The sequence below is a fragment of the Cotesia glomerata genome, linkage group LG8 (assembly GCF_020080835.1).
Source record: "Cotesia glomerata isolate CgM1 linkage group LG8, MPM_Cglom_v2.3, whole genome shotgun sequence".
Classification (NCBI taxonomy): domain Eukaryota; kingdom Metazoa; phylum Arthropoda; class Insecta; order Hymenoptera; family Braconidae; genus Cotesia; species Cotesia glomerata.
The window spans coordinates 8468551-8490392 of NC_058165.1; the positions used below are offsets into that span (position 1 = coordinate 8468551).

Sequence of the window (21842 nt, forward strand, 5' to 3'; positions counted from 1 at the left end):
TATATAATACATTTTTTTAAACAGTTAATAATTATTTATTAACTATTGAGAAATATTTAATAACTGTTAATAAATGTACGTTTTTGTTTAAACTTAGTTTTATTCAATATATGAATAAACAGTTTCGAAATCAATTAATTTATTAAGAGTTGATACAGTCGAGTCGCGTTATGAGCCCTCCTTGTGTCTCTCTCATATTGACACGAGTCTGGTTAAATAACAAAGAAAAGAAGCCGGACTCATAACGCGATTCAACTGTAAATTTTTCTAAAGGTGTGTTAAGGAATGAAATTAACCATTTCAGATACAGAGTATACTCTTTATAAAGTAAAATCCGAGCAAAAACAGTTTCACTGTAAAAAAATCGCGCCAAGTCCACGATCATAAGACTATTAAGAAAAAAAAATTTTATTTCTTTACAAAAAGATATAAAATAAAAAATTAAAAAATCCAAGTAACCGATATGGTTGTATATGATTTTTGGAAATTAAAAAAAAATTTTTTGTAAATTTAAAAATTAAAAGAAACCATTTTGGAACGTATTTAGTGTGCGTGGTTACAAAATATTTCACTTTTTATGAAATTCCTAAAATCTATCTACTAGGACTTTTAAAAAAAATTAAAGTACACAATCATGCACACCAAGTACGTTCCAAAATTGTTTCTTTTAATTTTTAAATTTATAAAAAAATTTTTTTTAATTTCCGAAAATCATATACACCCTGATAAAAAAAGTATTGAGACAAAGAAAAAAGTATTGAAAAGTATTGGTTTTCTAGTTAATCCAATACTTTTCAATACTTTTTTCTTTGTCTCAATACTTTTTTTTATTCAGGGCAACCATATCGGTTACTTGGATTTTTTAATTTTTTATTTTATATCTTTTTGTAAAGAAATAAAATTTTTTTTTCTTAATAGTCTTATGAACGTGGACTTGGCGCGATTGTTTTACAGTGAAACTGTTTTTGCTCGGATTTCAGTATTTTTTGTAATTATAATAAAAATTGACAATTTTAATTTAATACATTTCCGGTGGCAAACTATCCCCTTTAAGCTATAGTTCATGTAAAAGTTATTCTTGTGCCGCCTGGCGTATGTAATTGTAAACTGTTAAATGTCTTTTTTCACTGTAGTTTTCCATCTGTTATAAGATTAACATGCATCCTTATATTATTTAGTCTCTGGCCGTCCGCTTTTTACATAAAAAAAAAATTAAAATCTAAAAATCTGGGTCGCTATAGTTTGTGCTAATCATTTTCAATAATTTTAAATAGAAATTATAAAGGTAATTGATAATAATCAAGTAATACGTGTATTAAAAAGCATAAACTACTATTATAAAATATCATATAAAAAAAATCAAAATAAATTTGAAAAAAAATTTGTAACCTCAAAAAACCGTTCTGCTTACGGTATATATACACTCGGTAGTCTGGCTTGAGAACGGAACTCTATCGAGTCTGTTGATAAATCAAAAACCTACTTCAAAAAGTCTCCATTAGATGGTTACAATTCTTGCAGATATAATTCTGAAATTTTGGTATTTAACTTCACCAAAAAATTTTTATAGGTTCAGGGCTCGAATTCCAGATGGGCATTTTATTTTGCACCGATATGAGGATTTGTAAATATTCTGTAAGTTTTATTAACAGTCATTAAATGATCTTTTAACATTAAATTATATATTAAATATATATCAACAAATGATAAGTTCTTCTATCACTCGGTTGAAAAATAAATTTCATAATTTGAAATAAAAAGTAAAATAAATTGAATCAAAAATTTAGTTCACAACGTCATACTTAAGTGGCTACAGTCCTCATAGTGAGAATTTTGACATTTAGATATTTAAGTTCGTTGAAAAATTTTGAGAGGTCGAGGGTTCAAATCCTAGACCAAGTCATTTTTTTCTTATCTACTGATAAAAGGATTTGTTAACATTTAACAAGTTTTATTAACTGGTAATAAATGATCTTTAAACATCAAACGATTTAATAAATATTCACAAACAATCAATTAATCATTTATTAACTGCGATATATTAACAGTTCATAAATATTTGTTTATGTATGTATTTATTGTTTATATTTAAAGGTACATCTTTTAAGTACAAATGAGTTCAAATTATAGAAAAAAAAAAAAAAAAGGAAATACAGTGCTGTTGAAAAACAGTTCGTCATGCGCTAAGTGATATTATATCTTCAATTCTCTTATTTTCCATAAAGTCCCGATATAATATATTATATATATATATATATATATATATATATATAATTTATAGCTAAATTTGTCATTAAAGACAAATTTTGGGAACTGGGGAAATAAAGGATAAAGGGGGGAGGGGGGACCTTACTTAGTAGGAATTTTTTTCGGTAACAGAAAAAATAATTCAGACAGCCCAGACCGGGACTCGAACCCGGATCGTTTGTTTACGCGTCAAAGGCTCTACCAATTAAGCTATCCGAGACATTTTCTATAGAAAATAACTTTAAAGGATTTTGAGTCATACACGGAAAAAAGTAAACTGTAATATTCACTCGGATTCCGGTTAATTTTTATAGTTTCAAACAGTAAAGCGGACATCGGGGTGGCAAAAATATAAATATTACAGAACTTAATGTAGAAAGTATAAAAGCTACAATTTATAATTTAATATCTAAAATAAGTGATTAGTAGCTGTCACTATAGTAAATAACAACTCTTTCATCTTAAAAAATAACAGTTTCGAACAGTAAAAATTGCCATTTCAATATATAGTCCATATTGTGAGGAGAAGGGGAACTTAGATGAAAGAGAAGGGGGTCTCACTCTGGGAGAATTTAACATTTGAAACAGTAAAAATTATACTTTTAAAATATACATTTTACCAGTCCAAGCAAGTCAATAATTACAGTTTGATTTTTAGCGTTGCGTTTAAAATTTACCATTTTATTTTGTAAGTATTGACGTTGCTTGTATTAGAAATTTACTAACTTTATTTTATATTTTTTACATATCATAAGATAATTTTTTAGATACGAAATGATAAATATCAAAGTCTGAATTCTTAATTATGATACTTTAACATTTTAGACATTTACATAGCGATTATTACTGTTTGAAATAGTATTTTCTTCCATGTAAAGAGTAAATTGTAACGTTTAAATGGTAAATATTATAAAGTGAATAGTAAAATCACGATTTTACTGTTTGAAATGGTAATTTTTAGCAGTTGATCATTATTTATTATAAATCGACTGTTATTTATTACAGTTTATTTTTTTCCGTGTATAAATTCAAGATTTTTATATAAACTCACATCGTTTGCATTTAGATAATTGCGAATCAAAAAATTAGCTCCTGGTTAATTATATAGAAGATATGATAGTAGGGAATGATTAAGGGTGTCATTTGCTCTAGCTTGGCAGGTAGAGAATATTTGTTTATAATTGATTAATATTTATTCACTGTTAATCAATATTTATTAATTGTTAATAAACATTAGTTTAGATTCTTGAATAAAAAGTAAATATAAAAATTAAACTTTGAGACTTTTTATAACCCCATAACTTCAACAGACAATTCTATTAGATCAGAATCATTGATTACTTTTGAATAAAAAAATATCCGAAACGAAATTAATAATACAACAAACGTTGTAATAAATAATAGAATTGCTTTTTTGCGGTGAAAATGATAAGTATATCTTTCCTCTCTTTCGCATTCTTCTTGCGCTTCACGTAAAATACTCACGCTTCACGTAATAATTACCGTAACTCCTATTCTTTCCTGCTTCACAGCGTTATTTATATTTGTAAAAAATGCTTGCCGTAAGATGGACGGTGTGGCTTAATGTATATAGAATAAGCGAAAGGAAATTTAGTACAGACCAGATAACTCAAATGGTAGAGTAGCCGACATGTCTTCGGAAGGTTCTGGGTTCGAATCCCAGTCCGAGCTATCTAATAATTTTTTCTCGCATATTCTATAAACTCACATTAAGATGATCCTCTCCACATTCCTTTCTCAATCCTTTCCTACCAATATCCTTTTACGTGAATGTGGAACGCTTCACGTAATAATTACCTATCCCGCTTTATAAATATAAATAATGCTGTGAAGCGGGAAAGAATAGAAGTTACGGTAATTATTACGTGAAGCGTTCCACATTCACGTAACAGGATATTGGTAGGAAAGGATTGAGAAAGGAATGTGGAGAGGATCATCTTAATGTGAGTTTATAGAATATGCGAGAACAAATTATTAGATAGCTCGGACTGGGATTCGAACCCAGAACCTTCCGAAGACATGTCGGCTACTCTACCATTTGAGCTATCCGGTCTATACTAAATTTCCTTTCGCTTATTCTATATACATGAAGCCACACCGTCCATCTTACGGTAAGCATTTTTATAAATATAAATAATGCTGTAAAGCGGGAAAGAATAGGAGTTACGGTAATTATTACGTGAAGCGTTCCACCGTATCTTTCCTCCAAAAAAAGATATCGTATCTTTATTATGAACGCCTGGGTCGAAAAAAAATCTTAATTTTGACTTAAAATTTAATTCAAAATCCTCACATTTCAACTTATTTATTGTCTTCTATAATTGTAAAATTTACATAACAATTGACTTACTTTTGACTTTTTTTGGCTAAGTTAGCATCGATTTAAGACAAAAAAGTTTAAATCAAATCAGTATCACTTGGTTTTGTATCAGAGTTGGCTTGATTTATAAAAAAAAAAATAAAAATTAAGTCTATATCACTTGCATTTCTTTCATAGTTAGCTTTTTTTAAGACAAAAAAAGTTATAATTAAGACAAAATAAAATTAATTTTAACATAGTTTTGTGAATTATCATAACAATAAATAAATAATCAAGTAATCGGCGATTTTATACACGGTCAATTTATCGCTTATGTATTTTGTAACAGCTAGATATCAATTATTACAATCATAGTTGTAATTGATCATGTTTCATGTTGAGATGAAGAGTAGAGTTGAGGTGAAGACTGTTCATAAATGTACTTCTTTTCCAAAAAATATTTATTAATAGTTGAAAAATATATTTAGTTATATTTAATAAATGAACAAATTTTTTCGTAATAAATCAATTTATTAACAGCTGATAAATTTTTCTATCACTGTATATTATCATTTGTTGCATAACTCTATGCATAACATACTGCATTTTATTATTAATTATTGCATTTTCAATTAAAGATCAATATCCGTTAATTTGTTGTTTGTTAAACTTATCAACATAAAAATATAACTGATTTAAAGCATTTTGATTAAAAATTCATTTCACCGGTTCAATGAAATGTCGCGTTATCTGAGATCAAGGTTGAAAAATACTTATATTGTTTCGATTACTGAAGCATTATTTTAATTACAATTGTACCAATTCGGATTCAGAGACACTGAGCATTATAGCTAAGAATACATTGTTTGTTATATATAGATATATATATATATCTTGTATTATATCTATTTCGGTATATTTGATATTGATAAGACAGTATGTCACCAGCAACAGGTGCATTGTCAACCTAACTGGTGAAACGCAAAAAACCCCACCCACCTTTATTATACCATTGTTATATTGTATTGTATTGTATTGGTATGACGGCTTATTGATTTAGGTAAAGTTTCCAAGACCTCAGTAAACTTTTTATTTGCATGTTATTATAAGTGAATAATTAATTTGTTTACAGTCAACGCTCTCTGTATTTGACTCGTCCTTGTCCATAAGAGCTGTGTAAAATCGTCAAATACAGAGGAAGAATGTGGTCAAATACAGAGAGCGGTCAAATACAAAGAGGTCCAATACAGAGAGCGTCGACTGTATTTAGGTGGAAGTGTCTATTTAATTACTGTCTATTCAATTTTATGTCATCTGAGTTGGTTTAATTTTTCGAGTAAATATTTCGATAGGTTAAAGGGAAATTACATTTTCTGAAATGTTTCTTGTGGTTAAAGTTCAAATGTAAGGATGTTTTGACGAAGAAAATTATTTTAAATTCTGAAATTAGAATTTGAAGAAAAGGGAGTTTTGTTTACGGCTTATAAAATTTAATCTCATAAAAATGATATTTAGAATTTTTTTTTAAGTTTAATGTTTCGATTAAAAACTCAACGTTTTTTAAAAATTTTTTGTTCTAAATTTTTTCTTTTTCGCGTAAGATACAGAAAAAAAATATTAGAAAATGGTAAATTTATACAGATAGAGTTTATTACCGATTTTCGATGAACATAACATTTTTGTCAGCATTAAAAGCTACAAAAATTAATTAATTTAATTTTTTAGATTTTCATCACTTATATCACAAATCTGCCATGAAAAAAAAAAAATATAAAAAAAAGGTTTCAAATTATAAATTTCTTGATTTTTTATGCCAAAAAAAGGCGACAGTGAAACTAAAAAATTATCAAATTTCATTAAATAAAATTTTCTTAGTATTCATATTAAAGATTTTAATTCATTTAATACTACTTTAAAACATATTTCTATAAAATATCAAAGCTTAAATATTTTTCGTCAGTTTAAAATCATAAAAAAAAACTTAAAATCTCGAGCGATCAGCTGTAAAAAATCGCCATACTATTTTTTCATCAAACTACTTTATAATCGCGCATCGATAAAATAGAATACAAATTTTTTTTTAACTAATTAATTAATAAAAGAGAGAATTCTCTGTTTTAATTTTCCCGGAAACAAACATCTTTTGTCAGAGTAAAAAAATACTTCCTACTCATTGTCAGCCCATTAATTTCCAACAACTGCAGCAAATTACTATTACCATTACATCTATTATTAAAAATGATATTATCCATCGAAAAATAATAACAATAAAATAAAAATGAGTAGCATCAATAATCTTACAGTGCCATCATGAACCTATTAAACCAACACAAACCTACTTCCGTATGATTATCTAGCGTCCTACAAAAATCTATTTATCATCGTAACTGTAAATAATGAATTAGCGCATACTTTGCAGTTGTCAACTTTACTTACGTTTAAATAAATAAAAATACTGCATCAGGAAAAAAACAACTATTCGCGTGACAAAAAACTGAAAAAGATAAAATGAGTTACAATTACAACCGAGGTTTTCTTCCCCAGGGAATCCTTGGAGAAGTTAAAAAAATCTAAATTGCGAGTAGAGACCATGAGATAAACCTTGGCCCATTAAACCGGGCGCTCTTTCTCAGAATAAGAATGTTTCATCGTTATGGTTACTATGGACTTAAATCTTTGATTAATAAATAAAATCAACCTAAATTCGATGTCTGACTTTTGAGTTGGAAAAAAAAACTTCTGTGCACTCAAAATCTTGTGAAAGACAAATAATAATTATCAATTGTAGAGATGTTTGTTAAGCTAATTGCGGGATTAAATCAACCGTTTAATAAGTTATCATTATGCAAAAATTTGTTTTTGCCATTTACTTGTTTTCGCCTACGCTGTTCTGGGTACTGTCGCATATATTTATATATTTTTACATTTATATAAAATAGAGGAGAGACATGTTTAGTTGTAGTATATAAAATAACTTTATGAAGTATATTATGACGTGATCAGTAAAGCAATTGAAACACTAAATATCATTCACTTGTAATATTCACTGTTGGTGAGAAATGAAGCGTAGGAGATAAGAGGTGTATAAGTAAATGTGCTACACGTTACCCTGGCAACCAGACGACCTAGATTCACTCTTTTAATATTATTATTATTATTATTAGAATATGTTATATATACGTAATTTGTAGTTTATTTGTTACTCCTGATTTCCGTGGTTTTTTTTTAAATATTGAGTAATGCTTTTTTTAAAAAATATTTAATTTAAAAAGTTAATGATTGATTTTTTTTTTTTTTTTTTTAGTTTTATATTATTGATGGAAAAGTTATATTACTAATTGTGTATCTATTTAATGTTGCGCTGATGAGTCATACGCGGTAAAAGTAACCGTCGAATAATAACCGCGGGCAAATAACCGTGGATAACAATAATTGCCCGTGAAAAAATATTCTGATCAAGCTTGATATGAGCTGATGCCATATAAAAATTTTTGATATGTTCATATCTGGCCTGATATGATCTGATATGTCCATATTTAATTTTTTATATGTCCTGATATGGCCTGATTCATATCTAATTATATAAAAGCATATGTAATTTATTTATCATTATATAGATGTATGCATAATTCATATACAATTATATATGAATCATATAGAATTCTATATAATTTTTTTTACTCTAGTGGGTATTTTGTGATTACCATAAAACATTCTCTTTTTCTATCTAAGAGTCTGTTACTCTAATGATTAACAATCTTTTAATATATAGTATTTTTCGGATGAAATAATAGGAACTTAAAAAAAAATTTAATTTCACAAAAATTATTAGTTTTGTCAAGTTCATAAATCGTTAGCCAGGCCCTCCAGCAATATATAGTTCCATATACTAAACAAATAATTCCATCAAAATTTAAGCTTTCAATTCTGATTTTACCTCGATTATTTTTTTAATTTCAAAGAAATTATAAATTCTAAAGCAACGAAGTACCTTAACAATATATCGTAGAATCATTTTTGCGATTTCATGTATACATAGATAATTTTATAAATCTACATATAAATACCATTATTATATATAAATATTGACAGTTAATAATTAATAAATTAGATAAAAAATTTTGTTCACTACGAATCGATCATGTATACGATTTGCATTACTTGTAGTTATAATAAAGTCTGTACTCCAAGTAAGTCTCTTAGGTAAACGGGTAATGAATTAGTCTTTCGAGCGTTAGGTCCACGGTTCGATTCCCGCTCGCGCCGATTTTTTTTTTCCTATGGAAATAATTATTTCATCATTCCGAGGCCGAAAGTTTGATTTTCTTCTGTTTTCTTGCATGAAGAAAGTTACTCATTTCAGACTGCTCATAATTAGTGACAGTTTCAATTACTGTATTTTTTTGTTTTATTTTTTCTCCCGTGACATTAATGTCAACACGATTATATACGCGGCAATAAAATTATAATTTAATTATATGTGTAGTTTAAAATAATAAAATTTGTTGACTTATATAAACAGAATAATTAAATAAAATATAATAAAAATAATAAATGAAATAATATAATAAAAAATTAAAATTATTTATATAAATTTCAAGTTTTTTGTGATTTTTACGAGAATTTAATTAAAAATATCACTAAATAAACAAACTGGTGTATAAAAAAAATAAATAATGAGTTCATTGGAGTGTTCGTCTGAAGAATCCGAAGCTGAAGAAGTGCGACGAAATATTGCTGCGGAAGCTGCTGAAATTATCCAAAATTTAGCACCCTCAAAATCTGTGCAACGCTACAGAAATTGCTATGATCAATTTATCAGTTTGAAGGCTTCAAATCGTATTAATTTAATCAATGAAGATGTTTTATTAGTATATTTTAAAGATTTATTTCAAACGTTGGCACCCTTGACAATTTGGAGTCACTGGTCGATGCTAAGAACCATGATTAGTATTAATCATAGCATCGAGATTAAAAATTACAATAGATTAAAGACACTAATTAAAAATAATGCTAAAGGTCATCGTCAGAAGAAGGCAAAAGTATTCTCATGGAATGAGATATAGAAGTTGATCGATGAGGCACCGGATGATGGTTATTTAATTTAAAAAGTAAGTAACAATTATTACATATTAATTTTTGTGCCTAAAATCGTCATTTATGTACATATTTATTTATTTATTTATTTATAACAAGATAGGTTTATTTACATGTATTTATAAAAACTTCATTCTAGGTTGTTGCGATTTTTGGTATTGCTGGAGCAATGAGAGGTGGAGAATTTCCTGAATTACGAGTACAAGACGTCGAAGATACCGGCAGTCAGCTAATTGTTACCATCTTGAAGACAAAAACAGGCTATCCTCGCACTTTTGTAATTGGCCCGGAATACCGCAATAAAATTTTGCAGTAAAAAGCTCTACGACCTAAGAACTCCAATACGGATAGGTTTTTTTTACACTTTCAGAAGGGTCGATGTGTACGTCAAGTCATCGGTAAAAATATATTCGGACAAGTCCCTAAAAAAATTGCTACATATTTGAATTTACCCGAACCCGAGAAATATACCGGTCACAGTTTTCGGCGTACGTCAACAACGTTGTGGGCTGATTCTGGAGCTTCAATGACGACAATCAGGCAATACGGAGGTTGGAGATCAGATACGGTAGACAGTGGATATATTGAAAATTCGACCCGGAATAAAAAAAAATTTATGATCAAATTATGAATATTAGTCAATCTTCGGCTACAGTGACACATACATTAACTTCGACAATTCAAACAGCACCAAACTTGCAATTGACAGCTCATCCAATGACAGAAGCTCCTAAGATTTATTCAACACCTATAACATCATCAGCTGTTACAAATACAGTTACATCGTCATTAACAGCTGATACTCCAAAGACAATTGCATCACCCATTACACATAAAATTACATCAACAACAACAGCTCACACAACAACAACAACATCATCTACTTATCCAATAAATTCAACAGTTTTAAATAATACATCCAGAGCATCATCAGAAGATATATCATCACCACTTGAAATTGATCATGATTTGGTAATGGACTATTTAAATGATGATTTCTCAGCTCCAATCGAGGAAAAAAAGACTGAGCACTCAAAATCCTCTTCAAAACTTGTCCGACCGAATACTCACTCTCCCAATAGTGGACTGCTTGATGCGAAGCGGAGGAAAAAAATTTCTCTAAAGAATGATGACATCCAAAATATTTTAAAAAGTATTCCGGAAAATGCAAGTATCAAAGTTGAAAATTGTAAATTTGAATTTCATTTTCACTATCATGAAGACAAAGAAAATTAATTACTATTTGATTGCATTAAATTCAATTTTATTTACTGTTTTGATAATTAAGTTCTACTAATTATTGTATCAATTATAATATTCAATGTTTCAAACGTTCAATATACATCCTATTCTCTTTACTAATAAGTATTATTATTTGAAGTATAATTTTGTGAATAGTTTAAAACGTTCATATTACTATTGAAAATTATTAACTTTTTTTGTTTTGTCTGGAAGGTTGATTTTTGTTTTTTTTTTTTTTAATTTATTTTATAAATTAAAAAAATTTTTTTTTTATGACTGGGGCCCCCCCCCCACCCCCTGCCGAGGCTTCGCCCCTGGACTCCATCGAGACTCTATACCTGCATCTCAATATTAATTTAAGATTTACTTCAGTAAGTATGTTATATATAAAAAATTGAACTTTATGTGAATTTATATATTTATTTTAACCTCATTTGTCTTTATTTATTTTGTATAATAATTATCGAACTTTCGGTCCTGGTATGATGAAAAATAGTATACGCGCCACGAGAGGATAGTAGAACATTTTCAACCCCCGTTTTTGTCACGCTGGTTGAAATGTCCTATTTTCCTCCCTAGGCACATAATGTACTATTTTAGCAGTTGATCATTACTTATTATAAATCGACTGTTATTTATTACAGTTTACTTTTTCCCGTGTATTAATTTGTCAATTAAGGGATAAACACTGAAGAAACGTACAAAATATATCATACGTTAAAAAAATAAAAAATTATATCATGCGTTAAGCCTGACTTTAAGATTATGTCCAAAAAATAAAAAAAAGTTGAAATTAATTTATTATTTAAGATTTCCACGCCGTGAATTTGATTTCTAAATACTCAAAATTACAATATTATGTATTTGAATAACTTTACCTTATATAGAAGTTGCAAAAAACAAAAAAAAATTTTTTTTTGAAATTCAAAAATTTTTTTTTTAAATTCAAAAATTCATATTTTTGAAAAAAAAAACCCCTATTCAAAAATTTCAGGATCTTTCAAGATCAGTACAAGGTATCATACAAAAAAAATTGAGCCAAAATTTTAATGGCGGTCTTCATTTTCATGACGATTTTCAAAAATTCAAAATTTGACAAATTTGGCATTTTTCAAAGTTTTTTTCCAAAATTTTTTTTTTTCAATAGCCCTAAGTCTCTCCTTTCAAACGAAAAAAAGACCATTCCTGTATCTATAATAGCATTCGAGATATTATAAAAACAAAATTGAAAAACTGGAAAAATCGCGAAATTTTGAATTTGCATATCTTTTGAAAAAAAATTTTTTATTTTTTTTTCTTTGGCAGAACTTCGTTTTATGATAAAAGAAAACTTCTGACCAAAATTCATCCAAATTGAAAGGGGTCGATTCCAACTATTGGTCGATTTGACATGGAATGACCCACATACATACATACATACATACTAGGGTGTGCCAAAATGTAACTTCCGTGAACCTTTTAAAATTGGAATTTTTAGTTCCGCTTTTAACAGGGGCTGCATTTGGGCATTTCCTGATATATTTTGGTGTGAGACAATGTATTTGATTTTCATAGAATTTTTTAACAGAACTTTAGTTTGGGTATTTCTGGTGAAAATTCAAAATTTGGCCGGAAGTGCCCAATTAAATCTCCTGTTAAAAATCCTATAAATAATCAAATGAATTCTCTCAACCCGAAATATCTCAGGAAATGTCCAAACACAGCTGCTGTTAAAAGTGGAACTCAAAATTCCAATTTTAAAAGGTTCTCCATGGAAGTTACATTTTGGCACACCCTAATACATACACACACACACACACACAGACACACACACACACAGACTCGGGGCAGAAGAGATACTGCTACCGGGCGCGTCTCCCCGAGCGGATGGGAGAACGCTCGCTGTCCTTGGATGACACTTAATCTCTTAGTTGATGAGGTACAGCGGGTAGGAGCCAAGCAAAATAACCAAACAAAATAAGCTCCCGTGGACAAAACTCCCCTTTAATGGTTTGGTCACACTAACTGACCTAGCAAGACGATTGGTTCCTGCTGTAATTCACTGGGAGTGTCCGGAACCTGTATCGTAGTTTCCGACGATGCAGGCCACGGCTGATGTGAGCTTGCTCTGCAGAGGTGAAAGTTGCAGCAGTGGATCAGGAGCCAGCCACTTCGGGCCTTGATCAGGAAGTACGCAGTGAGTGTTAGAGATCGGAATCTTCACCGCTCCGAGCGAGTCTAGTCCGTCCGTGTATTCCGGGACTGGCTAAGTGTCGGCTAGGCCTCAGGGAACTGGGGTAGGAGTACTATCTCCGAGGGTACACCCGTTCCTAGTTATGGCAACCCGCTCCACTCCGTACGATGCGCTGGTAAATCAAAAAAGTATGAGTAGAAATATGGAAACAAACAAGAGTCAAAACGGGGCTCACGCCCAGCAAGCAGCTATTGTAGCAAGCGCTGAGATGAAGAGGGCACAAGCGCTGGAACACCTTGATAAGCTTACTAGAGAGCTGCATGAGTTTGTTAAGTCTAAAGTCAACATCCACAAAGAGATCAAGACGAAGACAACCGGTGTAGTCAACGCCCTTCAAAGGTTCAGAACACTTGATGACGGATGGCAGGCACAACAACGGCAAACTCCCAATGTCACACCGAAGAAGAGCAGACAACCTGCCGCAGACACCGTCGAAGAGATGGACACCGGTGCCGAAGGCGATGGTGAATCTGTAACAGAAGACAGAAGCGACACTGGTGTCAGGTCTGGGAAGAGGAAAGACCGTAACTCTCCTGACCCAACGGTCAACCAAGTAATGAAGAAAAAGGACACAAAACCAAGTCCTCCGAAAGAAGTGGCGGCACGGAGTGCCAAAAATAAGGAGGTCGACGCGTGGCAAAAAGTAGAATCGAAGAAGAGAAGGCCGGAGCAGGATCACCTCCCAAAGCAATTGCCGAAGGAGCCACGACCGGAACCTAAGCGGAAAAATCGCGCAAATGGATCAGACCTGACGCGCTGATAATCCGCCCTGCCGAAAAAGAGAAGTATTCCGAGATATTGCGCCGCATAAAGCGTGATGTCCCAGCAGACCAGGTTCGAAATACCGTCGAGAAGATCCGCAGGACAATGACCGGAGATATGCTGATCACGTTGTCAAGGAAAAGTGCTGACAAAGGCCAAGCCTTGCAGAGGACCATCACAGGAATTCTTCAAGACGATGTTAAGGTAGTCTGTAAAGGTCCACAGGAGACCATTGAGATTCGAGACATCGACGAAGAAACGACGAAGGAAGAGATCCAGGCCGCCCTGAAAGAGGAAGTTGGAAAAGATCATGAGATACCTCTAGAAGGAATAAAAATCCGTAAGGCTTTCAGAGGTACGCAGACGGCTACAGTCACTTTACCTATGACCATCGCGCGAAAATTAGTGGAAGGAACCGGCAAGATCCATGTTGGGTGGGTTAACTGCCGAATCAAAGCGACGACGAGACCTATCCAATGCTTTAAATGCTGGCACTTTGGACATGTTGGGCCCCAATGTAAAAGCCAAGTAGACCGATCTAAACTCTGCATCAAATGTAGACAAGAAGGGCACCGTATCGCGGACTGTAAAAATTCTGCCAAGTGTGCAATATGTGCTGACCAGCAAGGAGCAAAGGACGTGGCTCACCATGCCGGCACCTACAGATGCCCGGTATATCAGGAGGCGCTCCAGAAGTTGACGAACAAACAATCATGAGGATATTGCTGCTCAACCTCAACCATTGTGAAGCAGCGCATGACTTGCTCATGCAATCTGTGCGAGAATTAGAGCTGGACTTGGTACTGATAGCAGAGCCATATAAACACCTGAGTACCCAACCCTGGGAATCTGACAGCACATCCAAAGCTGTCATCTGGTCATGTGGCAAGCTTTCTTTCCAAAATGCAGTCGACAACAGCAATGCCGGCTTTGTAGCAGTATCAGTAGAAGGCATCCGCTTCTATAGCTGCTACGCACCACCTAGCCTCTCCATTGTTGACTTCACTGATTTCCTGGATCGACTAACCGAATATGCGAAGCAATACCATCCAGTAGCGATAGCTGGAGACTTCAACTCCTGGGCAGTTGACTGGGGCAGCAAACATACAAACGCACGAGGGAAAGCACTACTGGAGGCCTTTACTAGACTAGATGTGGTTTTGCTCAACAGTGGTGATACGCCGACCTACACCAAAGGTGACGCAAGCTCAATTGTAGACCTCACTTTTGTCAGTAATAGCCTTGCCAGAGGCGACTGCAACTGGAAAGTGTTGGACATCTACACTGCCAGCGACCATCATGCGACATTCTGGGAAATATCAAGCGACCAGAACCCCAAGAGACCAGTCAAGCAGTCTAACATCGTTGGTTGGAAGGTAAAATCTTTTGACCCAGAAGCATTACTAATAGCCCTCGATGGTGATCCGATCAACACTGGATGTGCAGAAGAACAGACTAAGGACCTGATGAGGAGAGTAACACATGCTTGTGATGCCAGTATGCCTCGTAAACGTGGCATAAATTCGAGACCTTCGGTGCATTGGTGGAACGACCATATCAGCGTCCTCCGTAAAGAGTGTCATAAGAAAAGAAGAATCTCTCAGCGCGGCTATCAACGGCCCAACTCAGTGGAGCTGATCGCAGAGTACAAAAAGGCGCGTCGTGAACTGAATAAAGCCATCAAAGAAAGCAAAAGAAGATGCTGGAAAGAGCTTATATACGAGGTGGATAAAGACGTGTGGGGTAGGCCTTATAAGGTGGTTATGACCCACCTGAAAAAACAACAAATGCCATCACCTACGTGTCCTCAACTTCTTCAGAAAATCGTCACTGCACTGTTTCCACAGCAACGCAACTACGATTACCAGTTGGCGCCAGGCAAATTGGACGACATCCCACCTGTCACTGAAGAAGAACTGCTGGAGGCTTGTAACCGTGTAGGGAATAATAAAGCGCCGGGATTGGACGGAATCCCTAATTTAGCCTTGAAAACCATCATAAAGGCAGCTCCAACATTATTCCTAGACGCTTATAATGCATGCCTCAAGGAGGGGACTTTTCCTCGTAAGTGGAAACAACAACGATTGGTACTGTTACCTAAAGGGAAGAAACCACCAGAAGAACCGTCATCTTACCGACCACTTTGCATGCTAGATACGGCGGGTAAGATACTTGAGCGCATAATTCATCAACGAATAGATGCAGTAGTCGACCCACTCCTGGCAGACAACCAGTATGGATTCCGGAAAGGACGATCAACCCTGGACGCGATCAATCTGGTTGTTAGCACGGCTAAAGAAGCGATCGCAGGAACCAGATGGAAGGGTGGCACAAAGAAGTATTGCCTGGTGGCGGCATTAGACATTAAAAACGCCTTCAATTCCGCCAACTGGAACTGCATTATGCAAGCTCTTCGAGAGAAAAACGTTCCAGAATACCTGTGTAGAATAGTGGCCAGCTATTTCACCGATAGAGTTCTTAAATACGACACGAAGAATGGTCTAAAAGAGTACGATATTACAGGAGGTGTACCCCAGGGCTCTGTACTTGGTCCACTGCTGTGGAATATCATGTACGATGGCCTATTGAGATTGAAATTGCCAAGAAGTGTAAAACTCGTAGCATATGCAGACGACGTAGCCGTAGTAATCGTCGCTAAACACCTTGACGAAATTAACAACATGTTCGACATCACCTTCGAGCAAGTCCATCGGTGGATGAATACGGTAAACCTGCATCTGGCTACACACAAAACTGAGGCAGTGCTTATATCCAACAGAAAAGTGTTAGAGACCATCAAGCTGAAAGTCGGCGAACAAGAAATCACATCACAACCTTACATCCGATATTTGGGAGTGATACTTGATGCCCGTCTCAACTTTAAACAGCAAGTGGAACACGTCAGTGCCAAAGCGTCAGTAGTGAGGGCTAGTCTCGCACGACTGATGCCGAACGTCGGAGGGCCAAAGCAGAGCAGGAGACTACTACTATCATCAGTTGTCACATCGGTGCTCACATATGGAATATCCATTTGGGCAGACGCGCTGAAGTTGCAAGAATCATGGAGAAAAGCTGGACCAGTATATCGACTGAGCGCTGTAAGACTAGCCAGTGCATTCCGCACGATATCAGAAGTAGCAGTGTGTGTCATTTCCGGAACTCTGCCGCTTAGAGTTCTAGCTGAGGAAAGACGGAACCTTTACCAACGAAAGAGGTCAACCACACTAAGTGCCGAGGAACTCAGAGCTGAAGAACGGCAGAACAGCATCGCACGATGGCAATCGCAGTGGGACGCCGCGACAACAGGAAGATGGACACACCGTCTCATACCGAAAATCGACGTTTGGATAAACCGGAGTCATGGCGAGGTCAATTACTATCTGACGCAGATGTTGTCAGGACATGGATGTTTTCGGACGTATCTTCACCGCTTCAAGCATGATGATTCACTGGAGTGCCCGTCCTGCCCAGGAATCAATGAAGACGCGGAGCACGTTTTCTTTGAGTGCCCACGATTTTACCCACAGCGCGATGAGCTGGAGATGATCCTGAAGAAGAAAATCCAACCAGAGACAATAGTAGAAGCAATGCTGTCATCAGAGGCTGCCTGGAACGCCGCAAACACGTTTGCAACAGAAGTCCTTATAGACTTGCGTTCCATCGAAAGAAAAAGAGCAAATGACAACAACTAGAAGAAAGGTAAAATAATACCTAATTACCAGAAGGAAGAGCAGTCGATATATCCTCCCCCCACGAAGTAATGCCTAACGGCGGTTTCCATGAGGGATTAGAGGAAAGAGGAAAGGGGTTTAGGGTTTAGTGGGTAGGGGCGTTAGCGTCGAGTTTTAGTATGACGCTGCGTCGAGTCGCCACATATCCAGGCCAAACAGCTACGCCTAGAATCCGTAAAAAGGATTCCCCCCCCCCTAAGGGAAAAAAAAAACACACACACACACACACACACACATACACACACATACATACAGACACACCATCGCAGGAATAGTCAAGAAAGCTTCCTAGGACCTTAAAACATCGAGATATGATGAAAACTCGATTTTCGAAAAATGGGGTAAAAACAATAACTTCCCGATTTTTGAAAATTTTTAATTTTCTCAACGGGAAGTTGAAAACTACGTAAACTAGGCTACTGAAATGAAATACGGCACCAGTTTATCGAATTCTGGAACTAATGAAAAAAGCCCGCTCTCGATGTATGATTTTGTTCGAGAGTAATCGTTGGTACATACAAAATCAGCGAGTGACATCAGGACGTCTACGTAAAATTTTCGAAACGTTTTTTTTTCACAGTAGCAACATAAAATGATTTCTAAAAAGTATGAAATGGTTTACTTCAAGTGCTTTCTCGATGTAAATCTACTCATATTATTGTATAAGTGCAATATGGTTGTAATATAGGCATTTAAAGATCACGAAATCGCTTGACTTTGACGAGGCGGGAGTAAAGCACTACCTCACGCGCTTCTCGTACATAAAATAAATAGTTTTATCACACGGAAAAAAAAAGTAAAGTTTGCAGTTTTTTCGAGTGAAAACAGGTCGCTCGTCACAAAACTGCAAGTATTACACTTCATACTGTAATAATTGAGAGTATATCTTGTAATAATGCAATGACAATTGGAAATACCAAATTTTACAGTTTCAAACGAATTTTTACTGGCACGAAAATTAAAACTGTCAGTTATTTATTATTTTTTAACAGTTTTTTATTGAGAAATTCATGTAGTTAATAACTAAAACTTTTAAAATTACTGTTTTTTCGTAATGTATTTTTTGATTTTGTGAAAATAGGATAGAAGTACCGTTTGTGGCTACACGGAAAGAAAATTGTACGAAAAATTACAATGAAAACATCGTAATTTTTAGTGTAGGATATTGCAGTGCCGGACCAGAACTCAAACATCGTAGTTTATACGATGCAACATCGTAAATTTCTATCACTCGAATTAAAAAGAAGTTTAGGTCACCGAAAAAATATTTCTGTATCATCCAGGAATCGAACCCGGTGTCCACTCCGCCTCAAGTCTAAGGTTTATCCCCTCACGCTATCGGAGGGATTATCTAAAGTTTCTGTTCAGTCGCATAATAAGACCCTCATTACAGTAGTTGGTCATCTTTCGGTGGTGGCGTCGCAAACTACTAGACTCTGTCTCTCTTTTATTAAAACATATATAGTATGCGTCCTTATTCACTTGCCCTTACGGAAAAAAAATTTACTAAATAACATCGTAATTTTCAATAATTCAAATTGTATTCTGTAGACGGCAGCATCGTAAAAATCGAGATACTGAAAGTCTAGTCCTGGATTACGATTTTACTATAGTAATTTTTCATGGGATTTTTTTCCCGTGTAGTGTACCTTTTTTGGCCACTTCATTTTCAAATTATTGTATAAATATTTCCATAAGCACAAGACTATGAATTCAATTCGTATAAATGTACTAATTCATAAATTCTATAAAAATTCTACTTGAATAGTTAAATTTTTTACAAATTCACTAAAATATCAAGTGGCCAAAAATAGTCAAGAAAGAATAAGATTTGCAGTGTGAGCTACTTACTTTCGAGAATATTACATTTACTGTGAATTATATATAATTTTGTTATAACAGCTCAATCTGTAATTCTCAAACTATGTCGTTCAGTTACCAAAATGTAATGAATTTATACGACAAATTACAGTGTAAAATATTTAATGTGAAAACGAAAGTTCAAGGTTGAAATCTTTTACCTTTAAAAGATTAAATAAAATCCTAGTTTTCTAGTTGAATTTTTCCGCTTTTTTCCCTATACAGTATGTTTTTTTAATTTCTTTAGATATTAGACGAAATGAATTTTACATTCAAAAAACAAACCAGCAAATGATAATAAAATTAATCTAGAATTTTTTTGATGAATATCGTTTAGATACTTGAATTACAAAATTCAATTTGTACTGTAATGCATCATATTTAGATAAATTATTTTTTTCAATAAAATAATAAAAAAACCGTAATTGTTCTGGACCAAGTAAAAATTTTGTAGTTCTTATGAATATTTCATCTTTTCACAAAAAATTTCTTTATAAATCAGTAGAAAATAGTTGAACAAGAAAATTGACCGCAAATTTTTCAACTAGATGACTAAAAAAATAATAATAACGGTATTTAGTTTTAGTATAAAAAGAAAAGTTTTATGACACTATGATTAGCTCGTAAACTTTTATAGAAGTTTATGAATAAAAAGACATAAATCCATATATATAATAATTATTCCATAATTTATTAGCTTATTGAAATGTTTTACGAGCAATGAATTTAAAAAGTTAGCAAAGTTAAAACTTTAACGCGCGTTGACTTTAATAAATAACAAATATAATTTAAAAATTAAATTAGAGTCCGGAGAATTTTTGAGGTTATCTAATGCATGAATAAAAATAAACTATCAGTAAGAGTCTAAGCTATCATACACATATGTATACATTAGATTAGAAAGAACTCAGATCAAGCGACTTATTGGTCTTTATAAGTTAAGTATATCAGGTGTTTCGTAACGAAGCGGGCGTAACCTGCCTCGAAACTCGAAAGTAGTTCTAGTTCTGACCGATAACTTCAAATAGACGATTGACGATAGACGTTTTTTTTTTGTTTGTCTAAAGTCTGTCGCTGTTTCACCGAACAGAACAATTATAATTAATTTTGCAAACCGTCACAATGCCCTAATTTATTTAAAATGTAAATTAGTAATGCTGTTGAGAATTTTTATCACTCGAGCCGTTATCGGACAATGTCAATGACAGGAACGTTTTAATAATGAACGGGCGTCATCGAACGTCCGTCTGTTGCCATATTTTTGCAGAAAATAATAAGGAGAAACGGAGAAAAAAATAGTTATATTTATTATTTTGCAAAGTAACTATCGACTCGTGTAAAATTTTTTATAAAATAATTAATGATGCTACGTAAAATACGATTCATTGCTATTTTTATGATAATAATTACTATGTTATATTGTAACTTAGTAAAGCGATAATTTTACTATTATTTATTATTCTTTTAAATTTAATGATTAGTATGTAGTTGTCTAACATACTAATAATTACCATTCTAAATTGGAAATATAACTTATCTCTTCTCTCCATATGCAAGATAATTAATTCAATTTTTTTTAATTTATTTGCTCATTATTGAATATTTATTCTATTAATTACATATTATAATTTATGTAACACTAGTGGGCAATAAAAAATAATTGCTAAAATTACCTCGATACTTTCACTGGTTATTATTTTTTCTGTTCGATTCCAGGGGAAGGGGTGCGTCTATTTTATTTTTTAATTCATATATTGTAACTTTAACAACCAGTTGTTAATATAATAATTATTTGAATTTTTAATATATAATTAACTAGCAAACAAGTTTTATATCCGTTTATTATTATAATAGCTGGTTGATAATAATTAGAACGGAGTTTATACTGTATAAAAATACATGTCGTATAGTATATATTGCACTGTCATTTACGCCTAAAACTGTCTTTCTATATAACTATTATATTATTTACCTCTTTCATTAAACTATATAAATATATCACCTCCATTATTATTTTAAACAAACTTTTAATGATACAAATTGTAATTTTTGAAAATAGATACATTGATTTACCTGCTGAACTGTTAGTAAATAATTTTTTAATATTAAATACTTGAATAAATAATTACTAAGATTAGATATTATTAATTATTAACTATCTTTATGATTAAGAGAATAAGTAAAATTTAAGGAGCTTTAGACTTATGAGAAGGTTGATAAAACAAGTTGAACGTATGCGCTAACACACAAGTGCCAAATATCTTATCCACTAAGTTCATACATGAATAAATGTAATCTATAAAATTGAGAGAATTATAAAAATTAGGTGAACTGATAAAAGAATTCGTTA

At 33.0% G+C, this 21842-nt stretch overlaps 2 protein-coding genes across 2 annotated transcripts in view; one reads left to right on the forward strand and one right to left on the reverse strand.

Annotated features, from left to right (window-relative positions):
• Positions 1 to 21842, reverse strand: part of LOC123270930 (terminal nucleotidyltransferase 5C) — a 145173-nt gene that overhangs the window by 69824 nt on the left and 53507 nt on the right. The gene's annotated exons all lie outside the window — the stretch shown is intronic.
• Positions 13356 to 14065, forward strand: LOC123270932. Its single transcript, XM_044737118.1, has 2 exons — positions 13356 to 13506; positions 13565 to 14065. The coding sequence occupies exons 1-2, from the start codon at positions 13500 to 13502 to the stop codon at positions 13897 to 13899; spliced, it is 342 nt and encodes a 113-aa protein (XP_044593053.1). The 5' UTR covers positions 13356 to 13499; the 3' UTR covers positions 13900 to 14065.